The following is a 22,668-nucleotide window of genomic DNA, read 5'->3' on the forward strand; positions in this document are numbered from 1 at the left end:
TAAATTACGAAACCCATTCTCGGATAGTTAATTAGTGTAACTTTTAGTGGTGCAATAATTACACTTTCTTCTTTTTTCTATTTTTAACAAGTAGTGATCGCTTCAGCTGTGTTGAGATTACACGAATTTGTGTCACATTGCATAAAAATTAACACGTTTATTTACTGGAAGTTGAGTGGGAGGGGATTTGGTCGCTTCTGGGAGTAAAAGTGCAGCTTTCTATCTCGTTTTAGCTAAGTTTTGCGATAGATTCATTGTGGTTTAGCCGATCGTATGTGAGAATTTACACACTGAGACGCAAACATTTGGATTATGAAGCTTTATTTCCAGTTTACTCGACCGACTGTTTCGTATAACGTGGTGAATGGCATGATTTCGTTAAATTGGGTAAGAGAGAAGACTGCATAGTTAGCAGTGCGCGCTCTTTAGGTATGGGGAGGGGAAACTCTCATGTTCCAGGATGCTAAGTGCAGTCGACACACTATCAATTAACGAATAACTTATTACTAGAAGTAAAAATATACAATTTGTAGACGTCCTGAGACGGTTGTGCTGGCGTATCAGGGCTGGAGGATGTAAACAAAAGTACTGCAGCTCATCTGGTACCCAATAGGAGCATATGCTTATGGGGAAAAGATATCAGAGAAGCAGTGGAAATCGACACTGTACACATCTTAATGCGGCTGACAAGCCTGTTAACATGGAATTCGAGAAGGCACTGATGGCAGAGGGCATGGGTCACATTGCAGTGGTGCCAGCTCAGTCTATCAGTAGATCGAGTTTCACTAGGCATGGCCTGCACCTCAGTAGTCATGGAAAGGGAAGGCTGGCAATGATTAAGGTGACAATGTAGAGGGTCGTGGTGGGATCACTCATGCAAAAATTCCTGTAGTAGTTGATGTTAAAGCTGCACCTTTTTTAGATTGAAGTCAGCTGTCTAAAGGAAGTCCCTTTAACTAAGGAATCACCTTCAGAGGACGTCATGTTTCCATGTTTAGGGAGGCAAAGAGTAAGCAGTATGTAAAGAGAATAGCTAATTCACAGCATAAAATTAAAACCATGTGGTCAGTTGTGAGGGAAGTGTCAGGTCAGCAGCAAAAGGTTGATGATATAAAGTCAGTTTCTAGTAAAAATATTTCTCTTGCTGATAAATCAGATACATGTAAAGTATTTAACAGTTATTTTCTGAACATTTCTGGTGAATTAAATAAAAATTCTGTTACTACAGGGAATCATATAAATCCCTTGGCAAATATCTTTCGAAGAACTGATGTCTGAAATACTCCTCTGTGATACAGACAAGGGGGAGATTAGGTAAATAATTAAATCACAGAAGACTAAGGACTCTCGTGGATATGATGGAGCGCCTAGCACAATGTTAAAGTATTGTGCTGGACATGTCAGGCCCGTATTTAGGCATATTTGTAATTTTTCCTTTAGGACTGGTGAGTAGTAAACGATTAAAGTACCCAGTAATAAAGCCGCTGTGTAAAAAGGGAGAAAGGGATAATGTACACATTTTTAGACCTATTTCTATGCCATCAGTGTTTGCTAAAGTTATTGAATAGGCTGTTTATGTAAGGATAATTGATCGTTTTATATCACATAATTTGCTATCAAATGTACAGTTCGGCTTTAGAAGTCGTTTAATGACTGAAAATTCTATATTCACTTTTGTGTGCGAGGTACTGGATGGGCTAAATAAAAGGTTTAGAGCACCAGGCACTTTTTTTTTATTTAACTAAGGTGTTTGATTGTGTTGATCACAAAATATTGCTCCTGAAGTTGGACCATTATGGAGTATGGGGAGTAGCTCACAATTGGTTCACCTCTTACTTTAACAACAGACAGGAAAACGTCATTATTCACAGTGTTGAGAATGGCTGTGATGTGGGGTCTCAGTGGGGTACGCTCAAATGGGGGGTGCCCCAGGGATCAGTGCTGGGGCCACTTCTCTTCCTTATTTGTTTAAATGGGTATGCCCTGTAGCATTACAGATACCTCTAAAATATTTCTGTTACCTGATGACACTAGCTTGGTAGTATAGGGTGTTGTGTCCACCATTATCTCGGTTTCAAATAGTGCAGTTAATGACATAAGTTCATGGCTTGTAGAAAATAAACTCCTACGGAACTTGACGTGCAAATAAATAAATAAATAAATAAATAAATAAATAGTCAACTGCCTCTTGTAGATCTCTACACCTTAGGGTGGGATGACTGATGAACGTGTAGAGCTATGCCAGACTGAGTTTGCATCAAGTGCATCGCTACATGAGCCTGCACACAAGCTCTCTAATGTATCATAACAATACATAGATTTGTTCCTAGACTACAAGTTTTCAATCAGCACCACCGACTGAGCCTCACCTATGTACGATGCGAGTGTTACTGTACTTTTCATGATATTCCTATCCAAAATGCATACTTGCAGATCATCGGGATGAGGGGAATTCTTAGGATTTTTAAGTAGTCTGGTCTATAGGACACGCAAATATCCTTATATAAAATCAAACAACGCGTGGGTGTGCAGAAAATATGAACAGATACATTGGGAAAATATAAAAAAAACATGGAAAAATGACATGAAGTCGGTAAAAATCGAGGAAAACCTGATATATTTACGACAAATTGATGGTAAATTACCTCAAATTGAGGAAAATACGACAAAATATGTAAACTCGTGAAAAGACTTGTAAAATTACCTAAATTGACTGAGAATAAACAAAATTAGAAAGAAGTACCACGAAATGCGGGGAAAGATGTGGGTTGGGGCTACCAGGACACTCAAGACTGAGAAAAGCTTAAGGACTATGCTCTGACTGTATTCTCTTTTAACCCTGCCCCTCCCCCTGTAAACAATATGGGTTTTGGTAATGGATAATTCAACAAAGTATTACACAGAGGTGTCATAATAAAGCATGCAAAACATGTCTATCCTAATCCATAACTGCGTTCTCACACATGAAGTCGTATATAGATACAGGTATTACCTAATTACAGCTGCTTCTCACACACACAATGTTATTCCGTACGTATAAAGGAGATGAATTAATGCGTTTATCAGACTTAAGCCATCCCCATAGGGTCCTGTAGGACAGTGGAGCAATGTCACATATATCACCTTTAATAGTATGATGGGGGTGTAATCGAGAGACACATTGCCATATTGTCCTACACATGAGGAAACCTACTTAATATCAGACCAAGACATCTTTGTGCAAGAGGAATGTTACCAGAGCTGTGGTCATGTTACTGTAAACAACAATAAAACTGGTGCATATCCTATGACTACTGATTGTGATGCTTACTCCATCATAAGAAGCTGCTACTTGCTTGTGTGCGCTTTCGTGCAGCAAGGCGTGCGTGGTACCTCAATGTATCAGCTATTACAACTATTCATGTCCGTTTTTCCCCGCTCTGTTTCCTAGTGAGACATAGTTGCATCCATCAAAACCAATACTGCTACTACTAATGATAAACATGACTGCCATGGGAAGTCTGATTGAGGGTTCGTACATTTCCAATTTAAAAATACGTATAAAATCCACTAATTTCCTAAGAGACAGAACACCAATCACCTGACTTCCTTCTAGCTGGTTTATAAACAGCTCGAGCAGCAGCTATGGATTGACGATGCCTTCCTAGGACAAGAGAATAGTGTAGAAAAAAAAAGTTTTATTGTTTTGAAATTTGTCACTATAGTGATTGGGTTAGGGCACTTTCTGTGTGGATTTATGTCTGATGATGGACTCATGTATCCTGCATTAGAGTATTATGTGCGTTGCATTCAGCACAACTAATACTTCGGCAACCATATGCTTTTAACATTGTAGCATTTTTAAGTGCAGAACCGTGTAACCATACGAGTGTCTGTTAATGCTATATGACAATTCCTCTTACGCTGGTGCCTTCCTGGTACTAACTCCAGACAGTGGAATAATTCTTCAGAATTGATAACGCGATTGATTCACGTGAAATGTTTCAAATTCCATCCATCTGGATCTCCATCATCTGTAAACCATGTGTTTATTCTTAACTGTCTATCACTGCAGCACTCCTACGTCTATTATACAGCGATAAGAGGTGCTACCCTAATTGAAACGCACACATCTGGAGATATATCGTGCATGTAGATGGTTGGCCTGAGTAAGATCGATGTTACTGGGAGGATTGGTCAAGTCTAATGTGGGATGGATCTGTTAATCTCCAATTTTATCCTTCGAATGCGAGAATACTCTGTGACACCCATCCATAGAGGGAAAGATAGCCAGTTTTAATCATAAATTGTGCACTATGGTAGATGTACTGTAAGTAAGTAGATAACTGTGTCAGTATAAGACACTGTCTGGTATACTTTGGTGTATATGGCCGAATGGAGATACTGCACAGTCGCAATCTAGTATATGCTACTTGAATAGTAGGGAGTGATGATTTAACAATGATGCAGAATTTGGGAAAAATTCTGACATGTCATTGGTTGGAGTTGAAATTAAGGAGCAACTGGTAAAATTCTTAAATTGATCACACTGTCAACTGCAGTGTTTAATACAGTACATCATCCCATACCAACGGTGTCTTCCTCATACCATTTTTTTCTACTACCTCACTCATGGTGTGAACGGCACCTTCCGGAAATAGTCAACACTGAGACATTAATCACTGTAAAATTAGAAAACAATACTCTTAAAAAAAAGGTTCAAATGGCTCTGAGCACTATGGGACTTAACATCTGGGGTCATCAGTCCCATAGAACTTAGAACTACATAAACCTAACCAACCTAAGGACATCACACGCAACCATGCCTGAGGCAGGATTCGAACTCGCGATCGTAGCGGTCGCGCGGTTCCAGACTGAAGCGCATAGAACCGCTCGTCCACAGCGGCCGGCAATAATCTTCAAAACAGAACACGGAGACATCCACTACCCCATCACTGTGGAAGATGAGATTAACTGTACAGGTCATCACCTTCAGATAGCTGTTGGAAACACTCTGCAATGCCGCAGACTCTTCCAGTTTCCATATGTTGCAAAGTCTTCCACGTTCTTGTCAGTGAGAAATGTCATGTCTGTGTTTCATTTGTACAAATCTGTGTATTGTGGAAGCTGCATAGTTTACACGATGCGATGCTCAACTTTCTGTGAAAGCCAATGGATCAAAATATGTTAATGCCAGTTTAGCTCCTGACACTGTCCTCGAAGTCATGGTAGAAAAACAATGTGCAAAGTGATGTACAGAGCTGTAGTCATACACTGCATGGATGCATTAGAGCTGAAAAAACAATGTTTTAAACGGATTATGACCGAACAATACAGGAACCCTGTCATGTGATTGATGGTCTGTTGGATAAGATCCTTTTCCAGTACCATTGATAAAAATTTACGCACATCTGTGCAAGCAACTTTGACCATTGGTGACCTGCTCCAGTGGAGCGGCACATGTATATGTAATATGCTCCATATCAACACACAGACAGTAGTTGTTTTTCAGTATATTGGAAGAGACAGATGCAGTAATATCTTATAAGACGTTCTGTTACAAGGGGCAGTGTAGCTGGTTAAAGTTTGAATGTAGATAGTTCTCTCCAAAATACACCGATTTTCCTCATAAAACTAATAGAAATGGGCTGTATCTGTCTTCATGGGATCATTACTGTTTTTATTATCATTGTCACCACTGCATGTTTAAAAGTAGGTACTACCGCAAGTACTATGTCATTTCATACTTCATAACCTCTAATTATAAAGTCGACACCACTTGAGTTATACCTCATTGTGGAACCTAGAAATGATAGTGTTTCTTCCCGACATGTGAGAAACTTGTGTGAAGCAGGCTATGATGATCAAATTACTTGCAAAACTAGAACGCAAGAATCTGCTGTATGAGAGAAACTTTACACACATATCGGTAGAGGTAAGTTGTGGATCAAAACTGTCAAATGTAAGCATGCAGGCAGTATTTGATTTCGATGTATTGGAAGAAAGAGATACAGTAAAGTCTTATAGGAGGTTCTATTTGTTTTGTAAACGCCACTGTGATACGGCATTGCATTGGTAAAACAGAGCCTGTCAATATGTCCTCTTGAATTATTGTTTGTTGTCAAACGTAAAATAATTGTGTTTTTTTTTCTAGATGTGATTAAATGGTATGACAAATTGTATTCTGTAATATTTCACGTGTCTGAAATGTCTGTGATACACATGTACATGACTGTTTATTTATGGACACTGATTTGAACGCGAAAGACACTCTCAGGCCGTGTAATTTGTCCATCAAACTGAAAGAAATTCCTTAACATAGATGTGTTTTCTTCGGAGCTTAAATCCTCGCTTTTTCTTTACTCTTATGACGCTTTAGAAATAACGAGGATATTCTATGGTGATCGGTATTTTTCGCATCAAAGTAGTGGAAGCCTTTTTCCCAGTTTTATGCAGGGTGGACATATACAGGAGATGTATAGCTCGACCTAAGAATTTTGGTCATCTGTAATGTAGCAGTGCACTTCGTTGGATGAGATGCGAATTGCATCCTGCAGTTGAAGTAATAGCTATACCGATTTTGCAAAACTAAAAGCAAAGGGACTGCGCCTATTTTTGTGGAAAGAGGACATGTTAACCTTTTTAATAGATGTTCGATTATAGGAGCTATGTTGACGTCAGATACAGTTGTTAGAGTGTAGTGTTTCCCCTCAGAATATTGAGCACTTGCCAGGGTGGTTTGCCGGTCGGAGTGGCCTTGCGGTTCTAGGCGCTACAGTCTGGAGCCGAGCGACCGCTACGGTCGCAGGTTCGAATCCTGCCTCGGGCATGGATGTGTGTGATGTCCTTAGGTTAGTTATGTTTAATTAGCTCTAAGTTCTAGGCGACTGATGACCTCAGACGTTAAGTCACATAGTGCTCAGAGCCATTTGAACCATTTTCAACCAGGGTGGTGCATGGTTGCTTCATGCTTTTGTGTTGGTGAAGGACCATTACCTCAAAGCGGTCAGTGACCATGGCGAGCTCATTCACTGGCGGAAGGCTCAAAATGGTTCAAATGACTCTGAGCACTATGGCACTTAACATCTGAGGTCATCAGTACCCTAGAGCTTAGAACTACTTAAACCTAACTAACCTAAGGACATCACACACATCCATGCCCGAGGCAGGATTCGAACCTGCGACCGTAGCGGTCGCGCGGTTCCAGACTGAAGCGCTTAGAACCGCTCGGCCACATCGGCCGGCCACTGGCGGAAGGGCGGTAGAAAAATCGCGAGGTGTTTGGGCTTGCAGTTGACTGTTTGAAAAGTCTGTGTCTCCACCGTATATGCAAGGAGGGAGGGACGGAGGGACGGAGGGAGGGAGGGAGGGAGGGAGGGGGAGCGCTGAGGGAAGGTAAGAGGACCTCTAATTTCGACAGTTTGTGATTGTATCCCAAGGAGAACACACATTCAGCTGCCACCCATGTGCAGTCTTTTGGGTTGACGATTATCCCCAGTACATGTGTTACATTATGACCCATTCATTACGAGTGCTGTTTTTTTCACGTCAGTTTCGATATGTAATTAGAACACTGAAACATTTTCCGTCAGTTGCAGTAGCGTGTTTTGGCTTCAGTGACCTGGACTGCAGCGTGAGGCGTCTGTAGCGAACTCTGACATAAAACAGTGACAGATACATTCCTCAGCTGTATTTTTACAGGTTACACTTATTGAACTCCTTTATGTCCAACACCAGTATCTCACGAGTAGAAAATATCCCCCCCCCCCCCCCACACACACACACACAAATAAAAAAATAATAGTACCTCACACTCCAACCTTTTTTTCCCCACAAGCCTGTAGCTGAAGGGTAGAGTTTGAGTGCATCTGCCACTAGTTTCGAGTGGTACTGTGAAGTTTTTCCCAGCAGGCTAACACCAGTTGTATGGTATCATCAATTTCTGAACTGTATTGCGACTTTAGGCAGTTCTTGTGTAGCGCTATGCATATATATGTGTAATTAGGACTGATATTTATGATTAAGTACATAATTAGGACTGATCTTTACTTCAGTTTCCCAACCAAAACAAATAAAGCACACTAACATAACCTTCCTCTCCTGCATCTGGACAGTTTCCAAGTGATGGAGGGGGTGCACTTGGGCTTTCCACCCAGAAGGACATGGTTCGAGTACAGGAAACGGCACTTTTCCCGCCAATTCCCGTGTGGGTGGTGTGGTGGGATCTGTGCGCATTCCTTGGACAAAGAAATTCCCACCAAAATTCGAAATTCCTGCAAAAATTCTAAATTCCCGCCAAAATTCGAAATTTCAGCCAATAGTGTAGATGATGGAAGGGGTGAGGGGTGAAGGACAGGGAAGCCACATGAAGGCTGAGGTAAACACATGATGTCATCTGGGGATGGGGGTGGGTGTGGATGTACGTATGTGGGGGTGGGTGGGAATGAAGCTAGTTTATTGATCAATTCAATTAATTTGCTTAGAAGTTTGACAGCAATTTGATTTGAAAACTTCGCTGACAATGTCATCTCCCTACTACTAACGTGGAGTGAAAGAGTGAGAAATGAAGATGTTAGGAAGGAACTTGGAACAGAGAAGTTGAATGACAGAACTTAGAAGAGTAGGGGAAATAGAGAGATTAGCAAAATGAATTATGGAGGCAAAGTTTGAGGGTAAGAGTAACACAATGAGCGAGATGGACTGACTCGATCAAGACCAGTATAAGAAGGTGGAATCTAGACTGGAACAAAAGTTATAGAAGAAAAAGTACCATAGATAACACAGTCTGGCCCGAAAATAGATAAAGAGAAACGAAGACGGAGACAAACTGATATGGATGCAATTAAGGATTCTTCATCAGAGCGTAAATGATAGCTAAAGTAAATTAAATTAACTCATTTTTCTGAATATTAAGATTTTTGTCTGTTACAACATTGGGAAGTTCCACGTATCAAAAACGTACCTGCGACCCAAAGGTTAACATCTACGATTTCGTTTAAAGTGCACAATAACAAAAAACTATGGGTTGATTTTACTGTGAGACACTATGTTTCCGTTGATAATTTGGAGACCTTGCCTCTTATGGATTTGAAATATTTCAGTATGAATCAATTTTCTATTTTAATATTTTGAAATAAATAGCAAACTTCTTTAGATTTTGAAGTAAATATCGCTCACTGTGTACTGCACATATTTCTTTCGTTCATGTTACGTAGCATCATCATGGGTGTAAAGATTGTTTAATCTGTTCTGTTCTTCTACTGGACTGGCATCCTTTCTGGGACTATAAAAATTATCTAGTTTTTCTTTCGCACTATGTTACTTGTGACTGCGCTTTTTTCACTAAATTTCACTGTAATTCGTTTGGAAGGAGAAAGTTATCTGCCAGGCAACGATTTGTATACTTTCGTCCGCAATTTAGGAAGAGACTTTTATTTACTAGACCTATGTACACACTTACAAGTTAACAATTCTGGACAATGAATCATTTCCCGCGATAGCGCGCGTTGTGTGATATGAATATTTACATATTTTATGAGAGGTAACTGTAGGAAAACAAGTGGACGTGTAGATAAGTATAGGGAAGTACAGTGGCATAATAGGAAACGATACGGTGTACACGCATTTTCTTGGAAAACAAGTGATAAAATGCGATATACTATCTGTCCTACGACTAACACACGCGTGGATGGTGTATTACAGCTAAAAAAGTATGAACGGTGTGTCGCGCACCGAACCAGTGTCTGCACGGCCATACGCAGAACTGCAGCGATGCGAAACCTTGCTCACGGAGACGATTCCATTGCTTTTCAGGTACGGCCAAAATAGTTTACTCGCTTCATTTTGCATTATTATATGGGAAATTTTAGGAAGGCTCTGCCTTATACTAACTTCACGCCGATGTTTTAGCTTTATCAATAATAAGCCTCCAGTCCCAAATTATTTAAAGAATCGAACTCCCTTGCATTGTTAATGTGTTAAAAATGTGACGCCATTCATGTAAAACATTTGTGGTTGATAATTATGTTGGATTGTATTAATTACAGTATATTCACCGACAGAGAATGAAAATATATAGAAAAGGTTTGAAACTATTTCTAAAGTCTGTTAGCAGTCGCAAATTACTCTCATTATCAACTAATGAATGAGTGTAGTGTAATTTCTGCTCCGTTTTTCTCGTGTCTTCTTGCTTATGAGGTGACACCTTCTGAACTACGTGGAGTACAGTGATATAGTTTTGCAGATACATACAGTGGTGACTCATGCTGAAGTTTTACTACATGAACAGCGAAAATGTAGTAGGCGATTACCATTGTTCCTTTCATTATTTTGTGGTAGGGTGCGAGGGAAGGGCAGGGGTCGACAAAACAGTTTCTAAAAGGTTTGAAATTGTATTTGTTTGTTGGAAGTCGACAAGTCCTCTCAATCTCAAATGCTTGATATATATAGTGTAGGAAGTATGCGTGTCCTGCCTCAAGATTTGTAGACAGTTTCCAGCTTTAATACTTGACTTATTGTGTAAAAACCTTCAGAGTAAGATTGTACCTCTTACTGAGTAGACTATGACAGTGTTTTAAATTTTTCTATTTGGTGAATAATTACATGAAATACTGGAACTTCAGTTCCTTTGAAAACTGATAGATAGGCATTCTGCAAGGACTCCCGTGCGCTATGCACCATTTTCGTTTTCGTAGTTCGGTAGTATAAATAGTCGTCTTTCGCCTTCTGAATAAATTTAATCTGATCCACTTAAATGTGTGCATCTTGTGGTATATGATGTAAACTGGTGACCCTTCTGAAAGTTCGTCAGTGTTGCTGGTAACAAATTTTATGAAATCAACTCATACGATTGCTGCTAGCGTATTTCACATAATATTTTGTATCTGCTTTCTTGTAAACGATCCTCTGTAGCTGATGACTACATCTTCTGACACATAGCACTTCCACAATTAACATGGGACCTCACTTTCCCGACCACATCACAGTAACCTAGAACTGAACACTCTGTAGCATATTGAGCGAGCGTATCATTCACAGACAATCAGTATGTGTTTTTCTATTTGTTGTAAGTTCCTATGGGACAAAACTCCTGATGTCATCGGCCGCTAGGCTTACAAACTACTTAATCTAACTTAAACTAACTTACGCTAAAGATAACACAAACACCTATGGCAGAGGGAGGACTCAAACCTCCGATGGGTGTGTACTTTTACAGTAATAGGTTACGCTGTATACCCAGATGGCTATTGAGAGTGAATGTATCTAGTTGCGAATGTCGCAATGTTAACTCAAAATTAATTTGGATTTGGCAGTTGAAATGGTGTCCTAGATGTGACAGTATAACGAAATTTTTATTAGATTTCTTTCTCTCATTTACTAGTTAGTACAAAATGGAACTAGAAAACAATTTTTTGCGTCCAGTAAATACGTTTAGTGCGGCTAGTGTTAACTACAGCTTCTCTACATGACAAGCGTCGATAGTTTTATTCAGGGAAACGTGTGTTGCATGAGAAGACCAGTGGAAGGTGAGTAGAACATTCTTGTGTAAAGAACCAGATTGGACTGTTACAGGTGGTTGCTTCAGAACGTACTACGAATGACCATCTCCCCAACGTCCCCTGTCCACTAGTGGAGTTACTCTGGTCATTCTAATATCCCATTATTCTACTAGGACGATGGTTACGTCAGAACATAGTAGAAGAGAACATCGTTTCAGGCACTTGCTAGAGTTCACTAGAGCAGGACTCTACGTCAGTCCAGTAGACCATTATATTTCTTGGCTGATGATTGCATAAAAAAAGGAATGGAAGTGAGCATATTCTCAAGGCAGCCACTAAAGTCCACTAGATGGTGGTGTGTATCCCACTGCTTCTTGCCGGATGGATGCTTCAGAACGAAATTAGAGTGAGCGTTGTCTCAAGGAACTTACTGCAGTCCAGTAGTAGGGGCACTCTTGTTATTTTAATAGATTATGCTTTAAGGTCAAAGGCTATGTCAGAACCAGCGGCACTGGACAGCACCTCAAGGATCCTGCTAGGTCATTGTAGTACGCGGACTGCACTTATTTTAGTAGCCCACCATCTTTCTTGGTCGATGGCTGTGTCGAAATGTAGTATGTGTGTGCATCTTCTCCAGGCACCCATTACAGTCCGCTGGTAGGAGAACTATTACTTTGAATAACCCCTAGTAGATATTTGCTATAGTGATCACTTCGATCATTACCTGCAGGTAGGTGATCACTATAGCAAATATCTATTAATACCAGTATTGTTTGCCCCTGTTTTGATTACAACCAAGGTAGATTCTTCCGTACAGTTATGTTGCGAATGTGTAATACTATCTCCCTGATGATAATTGGTGGGTGAATAGAGAGGTAACGATGTTTTGTTATTTTAGTAATACATAAAATTAAAATAAGCTGCCAATTTTGATGTGTTCTAGTATTCAAAGTGTTTAAATTCTGCTTTGTTTAAAAAACGCAAATTTTCATAAAATTTGTTTCCAAGAAACGACAGAAAAGTCATGAAAATATATATTCACCAAAACAGAGGTTTTATAGATAAAAAATAAAAAGGTAGTGAGAGAGATCCCCCCATACTAATGGTGGTCTTGTCAGCATTCACAGTAGCTGTGGGTTGAAATGAACACACAAAAGCTGAACCAATGATTTTACGTGGCATGTAGGACACAAATTATGCTTGAATGATTCAAGAAAGTATCTTAAGCAAAGTTCGAGATAGTTACTAAGCTGGCTCGGCGAATTAAACATTTGGCCATAAATAATACATGTATTATCGCCCGTAGCTTCTATGGGATTTGCGGATGGCAAATAGAATATGGCTCAGTTGAACCTCTGTAATAAATACAAGACAGCACACAAGACGCTAAATATCCTACTGAGGAGCAGAATTAATAGTTATGGTTATCTGTCAAGACCAACACACTAGTAATTCTATTACTTAGAGCTTGCGTCTCTCCTAGGGAGCAAAAATTTTCATCACCTTGAAGCTGGATGTTGAAAGTATTGCGAGATGGTGTTTATTCGAGGATGTACCATTCAAACATTAGATAACATATGCGATGTATTCCATGTGAAGGTCAGTTACTAAGTAGGGTGACTACAATGTATTTCACGTGAAGTTCAGTTACTAAGTAGAGTGAGCAGTTTGTTACGCCACCAAAAATTGTTAGTACAGTTATCCAGGACACAATGACATTGATAACAGTCACTGTCCAGTAATGAAGTTGAATGTTGAAAGGTGGCTACACTGAGCCACAGCGCCAGAGATCGCTAGAGAGCATTGTTCCGCCGCCTCCACGGGCTGTCATTATTGAGATGTGCTAGAGGTCAGTGCTTGTCCAGGACTCGTAGTAGTCAGTTCGTGTTCAGATGTGCTAGTAGGGAGTGCTTGCTGAGATGTGATACTGAAAAGTTCTTGTTGAGATGTGGTAATAGCGAGGCGGTGTGGAGCTATATTGTAATTATGAGAGTGATTTTGGTCAATATATGAAGGTAACGAAACTTGATTTATTTTTCATTATTTCCATGTTTTAAATAATGTGTCATTACAGGTTCAGTCAACAAAGCATCTGGCTTGTGTTCTTGGATTAGAGTGTAATTGTGGTTCTCTTGAGTAATTATGGTATTTGTATTTTCTTTAATTAATTCAGTATAATGTTATTTAAAAATTGTTGTGTTGTTGAAGAAGAACCGTGCCAGATGCGTACGTTGAGTCACACTCCCACACACAGAACAGTTACTCTTGTGCTTGTTGTTGCGTTGGTTTTATAGTTGCTGGGGGCTTAATTAATTAACTGTGTTAATGAAAATTTCCATTTCATTCTTTGTTATTGTTCTAAGCAGTCAGATTGCGTAACAATAACAGTCAGGGCCAACCGTTACGAGACTTCGTAATCGGACAGACAGCTACTAAAGCAAAAAAAAAAAAATTAAAATTATTTGCATTAATATTTTTATTAAGCCCCCATGCACGTGGCGACCCTGCCAGGATTCGAACCTGGAATCTTATTATTAAGCCCCCATGCACGTGGCGTCCACTGCTTCGGATCGTCCCTTGGAATTCTTCTGATTGTAGAAATAGTAGACAGTAGGATTGTTGTAGTAATTTGTAGTTAGTAATTGTAGTCTATATTGCATGTGTAGATTTGGTAATTAGCATTCTTCTAATGGTATTTTTCAAAATTTAATTTTTATTGCCTTGTATACGCGTTTGACAATTTAATGCAATTATTTCAATTGTTCGTTAATCGTGTTTGAGGGAAGCATTTCGTGTGAAGGGTATTGTTGGAGATAAAGAGTCATTGTGTGTAATTTTCATATAGTGACGAGTTTTGTATATTTTGTAAATGATTACGCGATCAATGAAAAAGGCAAAAATGATGAATAGTGAGAATGACGAAATTGTTGACATGGCGAACTCGCCAACACAGGAGAACAGTATGTTGAATAATGAAGTGGAAATCAATTTAATAAGTCGGGAAAGTAGTCCGGAACCATTTCAAAATTTTTCTCAATCAGAAAATTCACAGAATACGAGATTAACGATAGAAAATTCTGGAATAGCATCAAACACAGATAGCTTTACAGCTATGACGAATGAAACTGGTTTTGCGGGAAATGTTAGGGGCGAAAGGAATTGCGAACAAGCTAATATGGAGCAGTTGATGGGTGCAATATTAAATTTGGGATCACAAATAGGAACAATTAAAACACAGATGGGAACAATGGAAACACGGTTAGACTCACTGGGATCACAGTTACGATCTGAATTAAAAACAGATAGGGGAACAATGGAAACACGGTTAGACTCACTGGGATCACAGTTGGGATCACAAATAGGCACAATTAAAACAGAGATGGAAACAATGGAAACACGGTTAGATTCACGAATAGGGACATGTTTCAAAAATATGAAAGATGAATTAAAGAAAGAAATCAGAGAAGAAGTACAACCGATTTTGAATGCTCACAATAATAGATTAATTGCAGTAGAGATTAGACAAAGGGAACAGGATAGAGAACAGGAGGAGAGAGATCGCGTGATAGTACAGAAATTTTCAGAGTTAAATTTACAACGTGCACACGATAAGGAAGAAATATTTGAGAGAATCGAGGAATCCGTACCAAATGACAGAATAAATAAACTAACACAACAATATGAACAGTTAACTACCAAATGTGTTAATACTGAAACCCGAGTCGCGACACTTACGGAAGACGTAAATAGACAGAAAGAACAAATAGGTGATTTATCGGAAAGAGTTGAGGAGATTTCAGATAAATTGACAAGTCTTAGTTTAAATGGGGATAGAGATTCAGATGATACAGCTCCATTACCATTTGCAGAAACCGAAGAGTACCAGAACATAAATAAGCATGTTGAAAATCAGGGAAAATTTAATGAACGCGTTAAAAGGGAAGTTGAGGCATTACGAAAGCAAGTCAAACAAATTGAAGGCGAAATCGTAGGAAAAGACAGCAGAAGAAATTTAGAATCACAGATAGCAGAGGGGTTTGAAGAAAGTAATTTATTTCGTTTACGGGACACAACAAGAGAGCGCCAGGCGCGCGAACTTGACAATAATCGACATTCGAACTGGGACAGACGCGGTAGGTCTTTGTCGCCACGAGGCGAAAACTTTGACTATAAACACTTTTTGACTGTTCGGAAATTTAAGATCTTCCGCAATTCTAAAAATGACATACATCCATGTGCATGGTTAGATCAATTTATGTATGCACTCCCACCAAATTGGCCACTAAGTCACAAACTGGAATTTATGTGTGGATATTTAGAAAACGAACCGGCGACGCGGATGCGTGCACTCATTAGAGATTGTAATAATCTGAATGATTTTTATCATGCATTTCTATCGGCATATTGGTCCGAAAACACGCAAGACAGAGTCAAACACAGTCTTATTATGCAGCGTAATTTCAAACAGTCTGAATTCCGCACGCCAGCAGAATATTTTGAAGACATGATTCGAAAGAATCAGTTCCTTTCCAACCCTTACAGTCCGACTGAATTAATTCGCATTTGTTTAACTAAGCTGCCACAATCCATAAGACAAATTGCTTTAGCCGGAAGATGTAAAGACGACATTGAGACTTTTAAGACTTTGCTACAAGAACTTGAGTATGACAACGACGACGGGACTTCTTGTAATTTTTTCAGTAGCAGTAATTACAATACATTTTCAGAGAAAAGGGATAGTGATCGGAACGGACGTTATTTGGGTAACTTTGAGAATGACAGACGTAACAGACAGGACAATAGATACCAGCCTTATGACAATAACAGACGTTCTAACAGAAATTACACAGACAATTATAATAACGGTAATTCCTACCGGAATGATCAACCATACGGAAACAGTAATCGGTATCATCAAGATAGAAATTATTCATACAGTAACAGAAATTCTTACTACAGAAATAACCAGGGTAGTAGATACAACAATAATTTCAGAAGTGACAGTCGAAATTACACAAGAAGTAGTTATGCAGACAGACAGGAAAACAGAAATTTTAATAACAGACACAACCAAGAATTTGCATCTAACAGACAGGAAGGACCTAATTGGCATCCTCCACGTGACAGAACTTCAGAGAGACAAGTGCAATTAGTAGAAATTGATCCGCGAAATGACGCGAATAATCAAAGACGTGACGCAAACAATCGACAATGACTAGCAGCTTCGGCTTCTGGCAGCAATATAGACGGTTCAGAAAGTAATGACACTTCGACTTTACACTACGTACGACTGGAAGACATGAGAGACATTTTGTTAGACGAAAAGGAAACTAATGTAGACGCATTTTTACATCCTGTTATTGAAGTATGTGTGGGTAAGAATAAGTTCACTGCAGTTTTAGATTCTGGGAGCCCATTGAACGTCATTAGTGAATCAGTTTTTCGTATATGTGAAAGAACTATTGCCTGTCCCGTGTTACCTATTTCTAAAACTACAATTCGAGGAGCGATTTCTGGAAAAGGTGTGGAAGTTAAACAACAGACCAACCTAAATTTCATTTGTCAAGGATACGAATTTTCTGCTAATTTTATTATTGTTCCATTACTCAGTACACAGATTATTTTAGGTATGGAGTTTCTTAACGCACATAAGGCAATTTTGAACTTTAAAGAAGGAAGTGTGAATTTGACTGTTGCCGGAATGTTGAAATGTTTGAAATTTTTCGAGTGTTTAGCAAGATCTGAATCAGATACAAAATGTTTAAGGTTTCTTACTTCTGATGCTTTTGTTGAGCATTATGACGACAGTGTGTTTATTCATGACAATGACAATAGATACAGGGACGCGATGGATGATGTAATTAATAGCGAAGAATTAATTAATGAAAAGGTTAAGAAAGCTGAAGTGCCAGATGACGTTGCAAGAGAAGAGCTGCACCATATTTTGACTTCACATGCTACAGTGTTTAGTCATCACACAGGAACTATACAAGGCTTACAATATTTATTTAAAGTAAAAGAACACACACCATTTCGCGGAAAAACGTACGCTATTCCTTTGGCTTACAGAGACAAGGTTAAGAATGAACTTCAATACATGTTAGATCAGGGCATTGTTGAGCCAGCAGTCAGTCCTTATACCAGCCCATTACACGTTGTTCTTAAAAAGGATGGGTCAATTCGTTTGGTTCTGGATTCCAGACAGATAAATAATATTATTATTCCTGAAACTGACCGTCCACAAAATTTAGATGAACTTCTTCAACATTTCCATGGAATTAAAGTTTTATCCACGATTGATATGCGCGCAAGTTTTTGGCAAATAGAACTCCACCCTGATTGTAGAAAATATACTGCTTTTTTAGCCTTTGGTAACTGTTACCAGTTTCGGAAATTACCGTTTGGACTTACTGTATCTTCAGCAGCATTCATTCGTAGCTTAAATGAAATTTTACCTGTTTATCTTCGTGACAATATTACTTCTTATGTTGACGACATTCTTATTGCTAAACGTTCTTGGAGTGAGCATAACAAAATTTTGGATTCATTATTACGTATTTTTGCACGAGTTGGCATGACAGTGAACTTGGAAAAATCTGAATTTGGTCGTTCTCAGGTGAAATTTCTCGGTCACATTATTTCTACAGAAGGTATTCTCCCTGATCCAGAGAAACTAGACGCTATTCATAATTATGCTGTTCCTACCACAAAACGTGATGTTCGTAGTTTCCTTGGTGTCTGTAATTTTCTTAGACGCTTTGTTAGATTGGACAATTTGGCCACACCTCGTTTATGTGAATTATCTGGAAAAAATTCTAATTGGTGTTGGGATGAGGAAGCTCAGTCAGAATTTGAACAACTTCGTGATGCTTTAGTTGCTGCCCCACTTCTTTCACATCCGGATTTATCTAAAGATTTTTGTTTGGCGACGGACTCATCATACAAAGGCCTAGGTGCACATTTATTTCAAGAGATAGAAGAAAACGGCGTTGTAGTACAGAAAACTGTTGCCTTTGGAAGCCGTGTTCTCTCTAAATCAGAGAAGAATTATTCGATTACGGAACTTGAAGCTTTGGCTGTTGTATGGGCCTTCACAAAATTTCGCACATTTTTGTTTGGCAGACATACTAAGGTTTACACCGATCATCGAGCTCTGGAATTTCTTATGTCGACAAAATTAACTCATGGCAGATTGTCACGATGGGCGTTGTACCTACAGGAATTTGATTTTAGTATTGTTTACATACAGGGATCTTCAAATATTGTTGCTGATGCTTTATCACGTGCACCTATGGGTTTGAAACAAAGTGCCGAAGAGGACGGCAAAGAAAACCATTATTGTTTGATGTACATTCAAGGTGTTGCGTTTGAGAACTTTATTTCGTCTTCGCTCCAGGACATCGCTAAGGAGCAAAATAAGGATCCAATCTGGAAGGACATTAAGGAGAAGTGGAGGAGAAAGGAAAGCGTAGCGATCAGACAGTATTATTTAGTTCGCAATGATATTCTTTTCAAACGAAAATCGGTCGACAACTCTGTTTGGTTAGTTTGTATTCCTGATGAGTGGGTCAATAAATTGATTTGGTACACACATTTCAGTTATGCGCACTTTGGTCCCAGAAAATGCTTTCATAAATTACGAGAAAATTGCTACTTCAGTAATATGGAAAAACGTATTCGATCTGTTCTTGCCAAATGCAAATTATGTCAAAAGGCTAAGCCGCCAACAGTTTCTCACAGAGCACCGTTGTTTCCTATCATTCCAGCGAAATTAAAGGAGATGGCTGCAGTCGATTTGTTCGGTCCAGTGGTTCGTTCTACTAATGGTTTTGCGTATATTTTCGTAGCAGTGGAATTAACATCAAAATATGTGTGTTTTACACCTTTACGCAAAGCAACAGCTCGTTCAGTATCTAATGCTTTCATCAAACATTTTCTTAAGGAAGTTGGTCATGTTGATAAGGTTATATCAGATAATGGATCACAGTTTCGCTCTAAAATTTGGCTTCGTACTCTACGGCGTCGTAAAATTAAACCAATTTTCATTTCACTTTTTCACCCTCAATCTAATCCTTCAGAGAGATGGATGAAGGAAATCAATAAATTGTGTCGTCTTTATTGTCATCAGAATCACAGAACGTGGGATCAGTATCTTCATCTTTTTCAAAACATTCTGAATGAACTTCCTAATGACTCAACTTCTTTACCGCCTCTATTGATATTAAAAAATAAAGCACCGATAAATCGCATTTCTGAAATCGTTCCTTTTCCGCCTTCACGGAAACTGCAGCATTCTGAAGTTGTCAACCTGGCTCTACGAAATATTGGATCTGCGGCTGCTAGAAGAGAGAAATCAGCGAAACGTCCTGGTCGTTTAAAAATCTTGTCAGTTGGCCAGAAGGTGTTAATTAAGTCCCACCGTTTGTCTCATAAAGGAAAAGGCTTGTGTCGCAAATTTTTTCTGCTTTATAACGGTCCATATAGAGTTCGCAAAATCATTCATGATAACACTGTTGAAGTAGAAACTCTTAAATCTCGACGCTCTAAAGGAATACATCATATATCAAACGTTAAAATTTTTGTGGAATGACATACTTGTGAGAAACTAATAGCTATACGTAAACATGGAGAGAGTACAAGGATACCGCGCTGTGTTTGGCGGCGGCACATACTCAAAGCAACAGTCAGTCTGCGCGCCGCACAAGGCAGTCGTTGACCGCAAACAATCACTTCCTACGTCACGCGCCTACAGCTGATCGAGCGCTCAGTGCGAATGCACTGACAGACGTAAATAAATACACAGTTTAATTTCTCCGAATAAATTCTGTATAAAGCTATAAGGACTTCATAAATTATGTTATTAACGTTCAGCATTTTTCAGGATACGGTTGTATAAAGTATTTAAGACCTTCAGGTAAATTCTGTGCGTGTCCGACGTTAAGACGACTTGCTTTGGAGAAAATTTTCAGGAAGAATGTCATTTCGAAGATGAAACTAATAAACTAAAAAGGGTAACTATTAATTGAGTTATTTTTCAGGTAACATAATTTCACTTAGGTACGTACTTTAGACGTAATTTTCTGCTCGCGATTACGTGACTCATACTTTGTGCTAAATTTTATGTTCTATGAATTTACTTGTGAAGCGACGTGCTTGTGTACATTTACTGATTTTGACAATTATTGATTAATGAACAGTGTTATTACTTGCGTATATTATGCATCGCTTGGCTGCTATGCTTTTTCACTGACGTCATATTTTTTTTATTATGTGCCTGCTGTGCTTAGTTATTTAAATTATAATTGTCACCTGATTAATTGTGCTGATGTGGTTAGATATGTAAGTTATACTTTGTGATTTATCTGCTTGCGCCTTCATGTTTACTTATTAAGATTACATATGAAGATTTATTTGCTTATGGCGATGTGATTCTAATGACCTGTTTATTGTGTAAGGCATGTTTGCTGCTGTGCGTATGGATTGCATATTTACACATTTCTGTTTTGTTGTCATAACTACTCTTCAATCTAGTATATAGAAATGCTGATATACTGTGTACAAATATAGAGTTTAGGTTACACTGTGGTATTAATTATAGATTGTTCACTTGGCAGAGCCTCGTTGTAGGGATTGTGCGGCATCCACTTGTTGACATTCTGTTCTCTACTGGTATATTTACTCGCTATTGCATGTTTTGCTTACGCTTAGTGCCTTATATTTTAAGATAGGAAAAAGAACTGCTATAATCCAACGAACGACATTAGTACAAGAAACTTCATAGAAGTCACATGAGCTGGAGGTTTTATGGAAGCTGTATAAATTTATGCTAATAGGAAGGAAGCTAACGACATGACACACCAACATTAGGTTTAGACCATTGACAGTTATTACACTGCATTCTTCGTGAGCAATTGAAATAGGAAGTGACACTTGACACAAAAAAATACTCCACATGTTTGTTTCTGCCATGATTCTTGAAGTGGTGTACACACTGTGAAATATTATGATCATTCACACTCCGTAATCGTACTTAATTACTGAGAGTTATTCGAACTAAAGTCTGTTAGAGGTCATGTATGCATTTCTTTTATTTAATGATGGACAAGGAACCAAAATGTATCTTATAATTTATAATGAGTAGAAAATTTGGGTCAGATGGATTACACAGAGGTTGTGTGTGGACACTGTGTCTTCGGATTACATGGGATGCTGAATCGAAGTTGCACTAGGATTTTGTCTGTAATTGTTCGAGGAGACTGACTAGAGGAAAGAGTTGTTATGGAAGGTAAATGATATTGGTGCTGAGGTTTATATGTATCAACGTATTGAAGAGGTATGATTATTGGATTGGAGTTTGGTGGATAAGAGGTAAAGTAAATGAGGAGCATATTGTTTTTGTTGGTTTATATGGAACAAGGAGGATGAAGATGGCAGACTAGAACACTAAAGTGGAAGGAAGATTGTCTACACACACACTTTGTCAAATCACTAAGCAGTATATACATTTTTTTTGAAGAGAGGAAGTATTTGCATATCTTGGCTCACTGACAGTTGTTCAGCAACAGTACAATTTGTTCTGGCTTGGCAAACATTGGTCTTGACATGATGACTATGACGTTGACTAACTATTATTGACTGTTATACATTGCTGCCACTACTACTTGGTACACATGATGAACATCAAATCTTGGACAGAGTTACATTTACACAGTTAACACTATTCAATTACACAGTAGCACTTAATGAGGATGAAAGATGAGTGGATGTGTTTTGTGTGTTTTCCTTTCCTAATCCTACCCACCTATCTCCTAAATATTTTATTTGTTGGTAGTGGCTTGCACTGACACCCATAAATATTATAGGTTAACTGTTATTGTGTACTGTAATAGTTAATGTGACAATCAACTGATATCATTTGTGTGTTTATTATGATTTGTATGTTTAGTGTAAGAGCATTGATTATATTTTGTTAAAGAAATTGTATGTGCATTCAAACTATTGTTCATGACTGAACTGTCTCAGTAGTTATGGTGAATAGTATGGACTGTTACTTGCACTTTTTCTACATGATTGGTGCCACAAGGACATGTTTAATTTCTGCTGATGAACTGTGTGATCAGTGATTGTAAAAAAAAATTATGGACTGTTACTTGTACCTTTTCTACAATATTGGTGCCACTAGGACATGTTT

The 22,668-nt window shown here is 38.7% G+C and overlaps 1 protein-coding gene across 2 annotated transcripts in view; it reads left to right on the top strand.

The window, feature by feature from the left end:
• LOC126253071 (solute carrier family 22 member 7-like) overlaps nt 1-22,668 on the top strand; it is a 561,992-nt gene that overhangs the window by 412,455 nt on the left and 126,869 nt on the right. The window contains exon 1 of one of the 2 annotated variants that reach the window (XM_049954161.1): nt 9,711-9,792. The exons of the other annotated variant lie outside the window; for it this stretch is intronic. Within the exon in view, the coding sequence (XP_049810118.1) occupies nt 9,751-9,792 (42 nt within the window). The 5' untranslated portion in view covers nt 9,711-9,750. Of the gene's footprint in view, nt 1-9,710; nt 9,793-22,668 lie in introns of those variants that run through there. 2 annotated transcript variants of the gene reach the window in all.

This window comes from Schistocerca nitens, chromosome 4 (genome assembly GCF_023898315.1).
Source record: "Schistocerca nitens isolate TAMUIC-IGC-003100 chromosome 4, iqSchNite1.1, whole genome shotgun sequence".
Classification (NCBI taxonomy): domain Eukaryota; kingdom Metazoa; phylum Arthropoda; class Insecta; order Orthoptera; family Acrididae; genus Schistocerca; species Schistocerca nitens.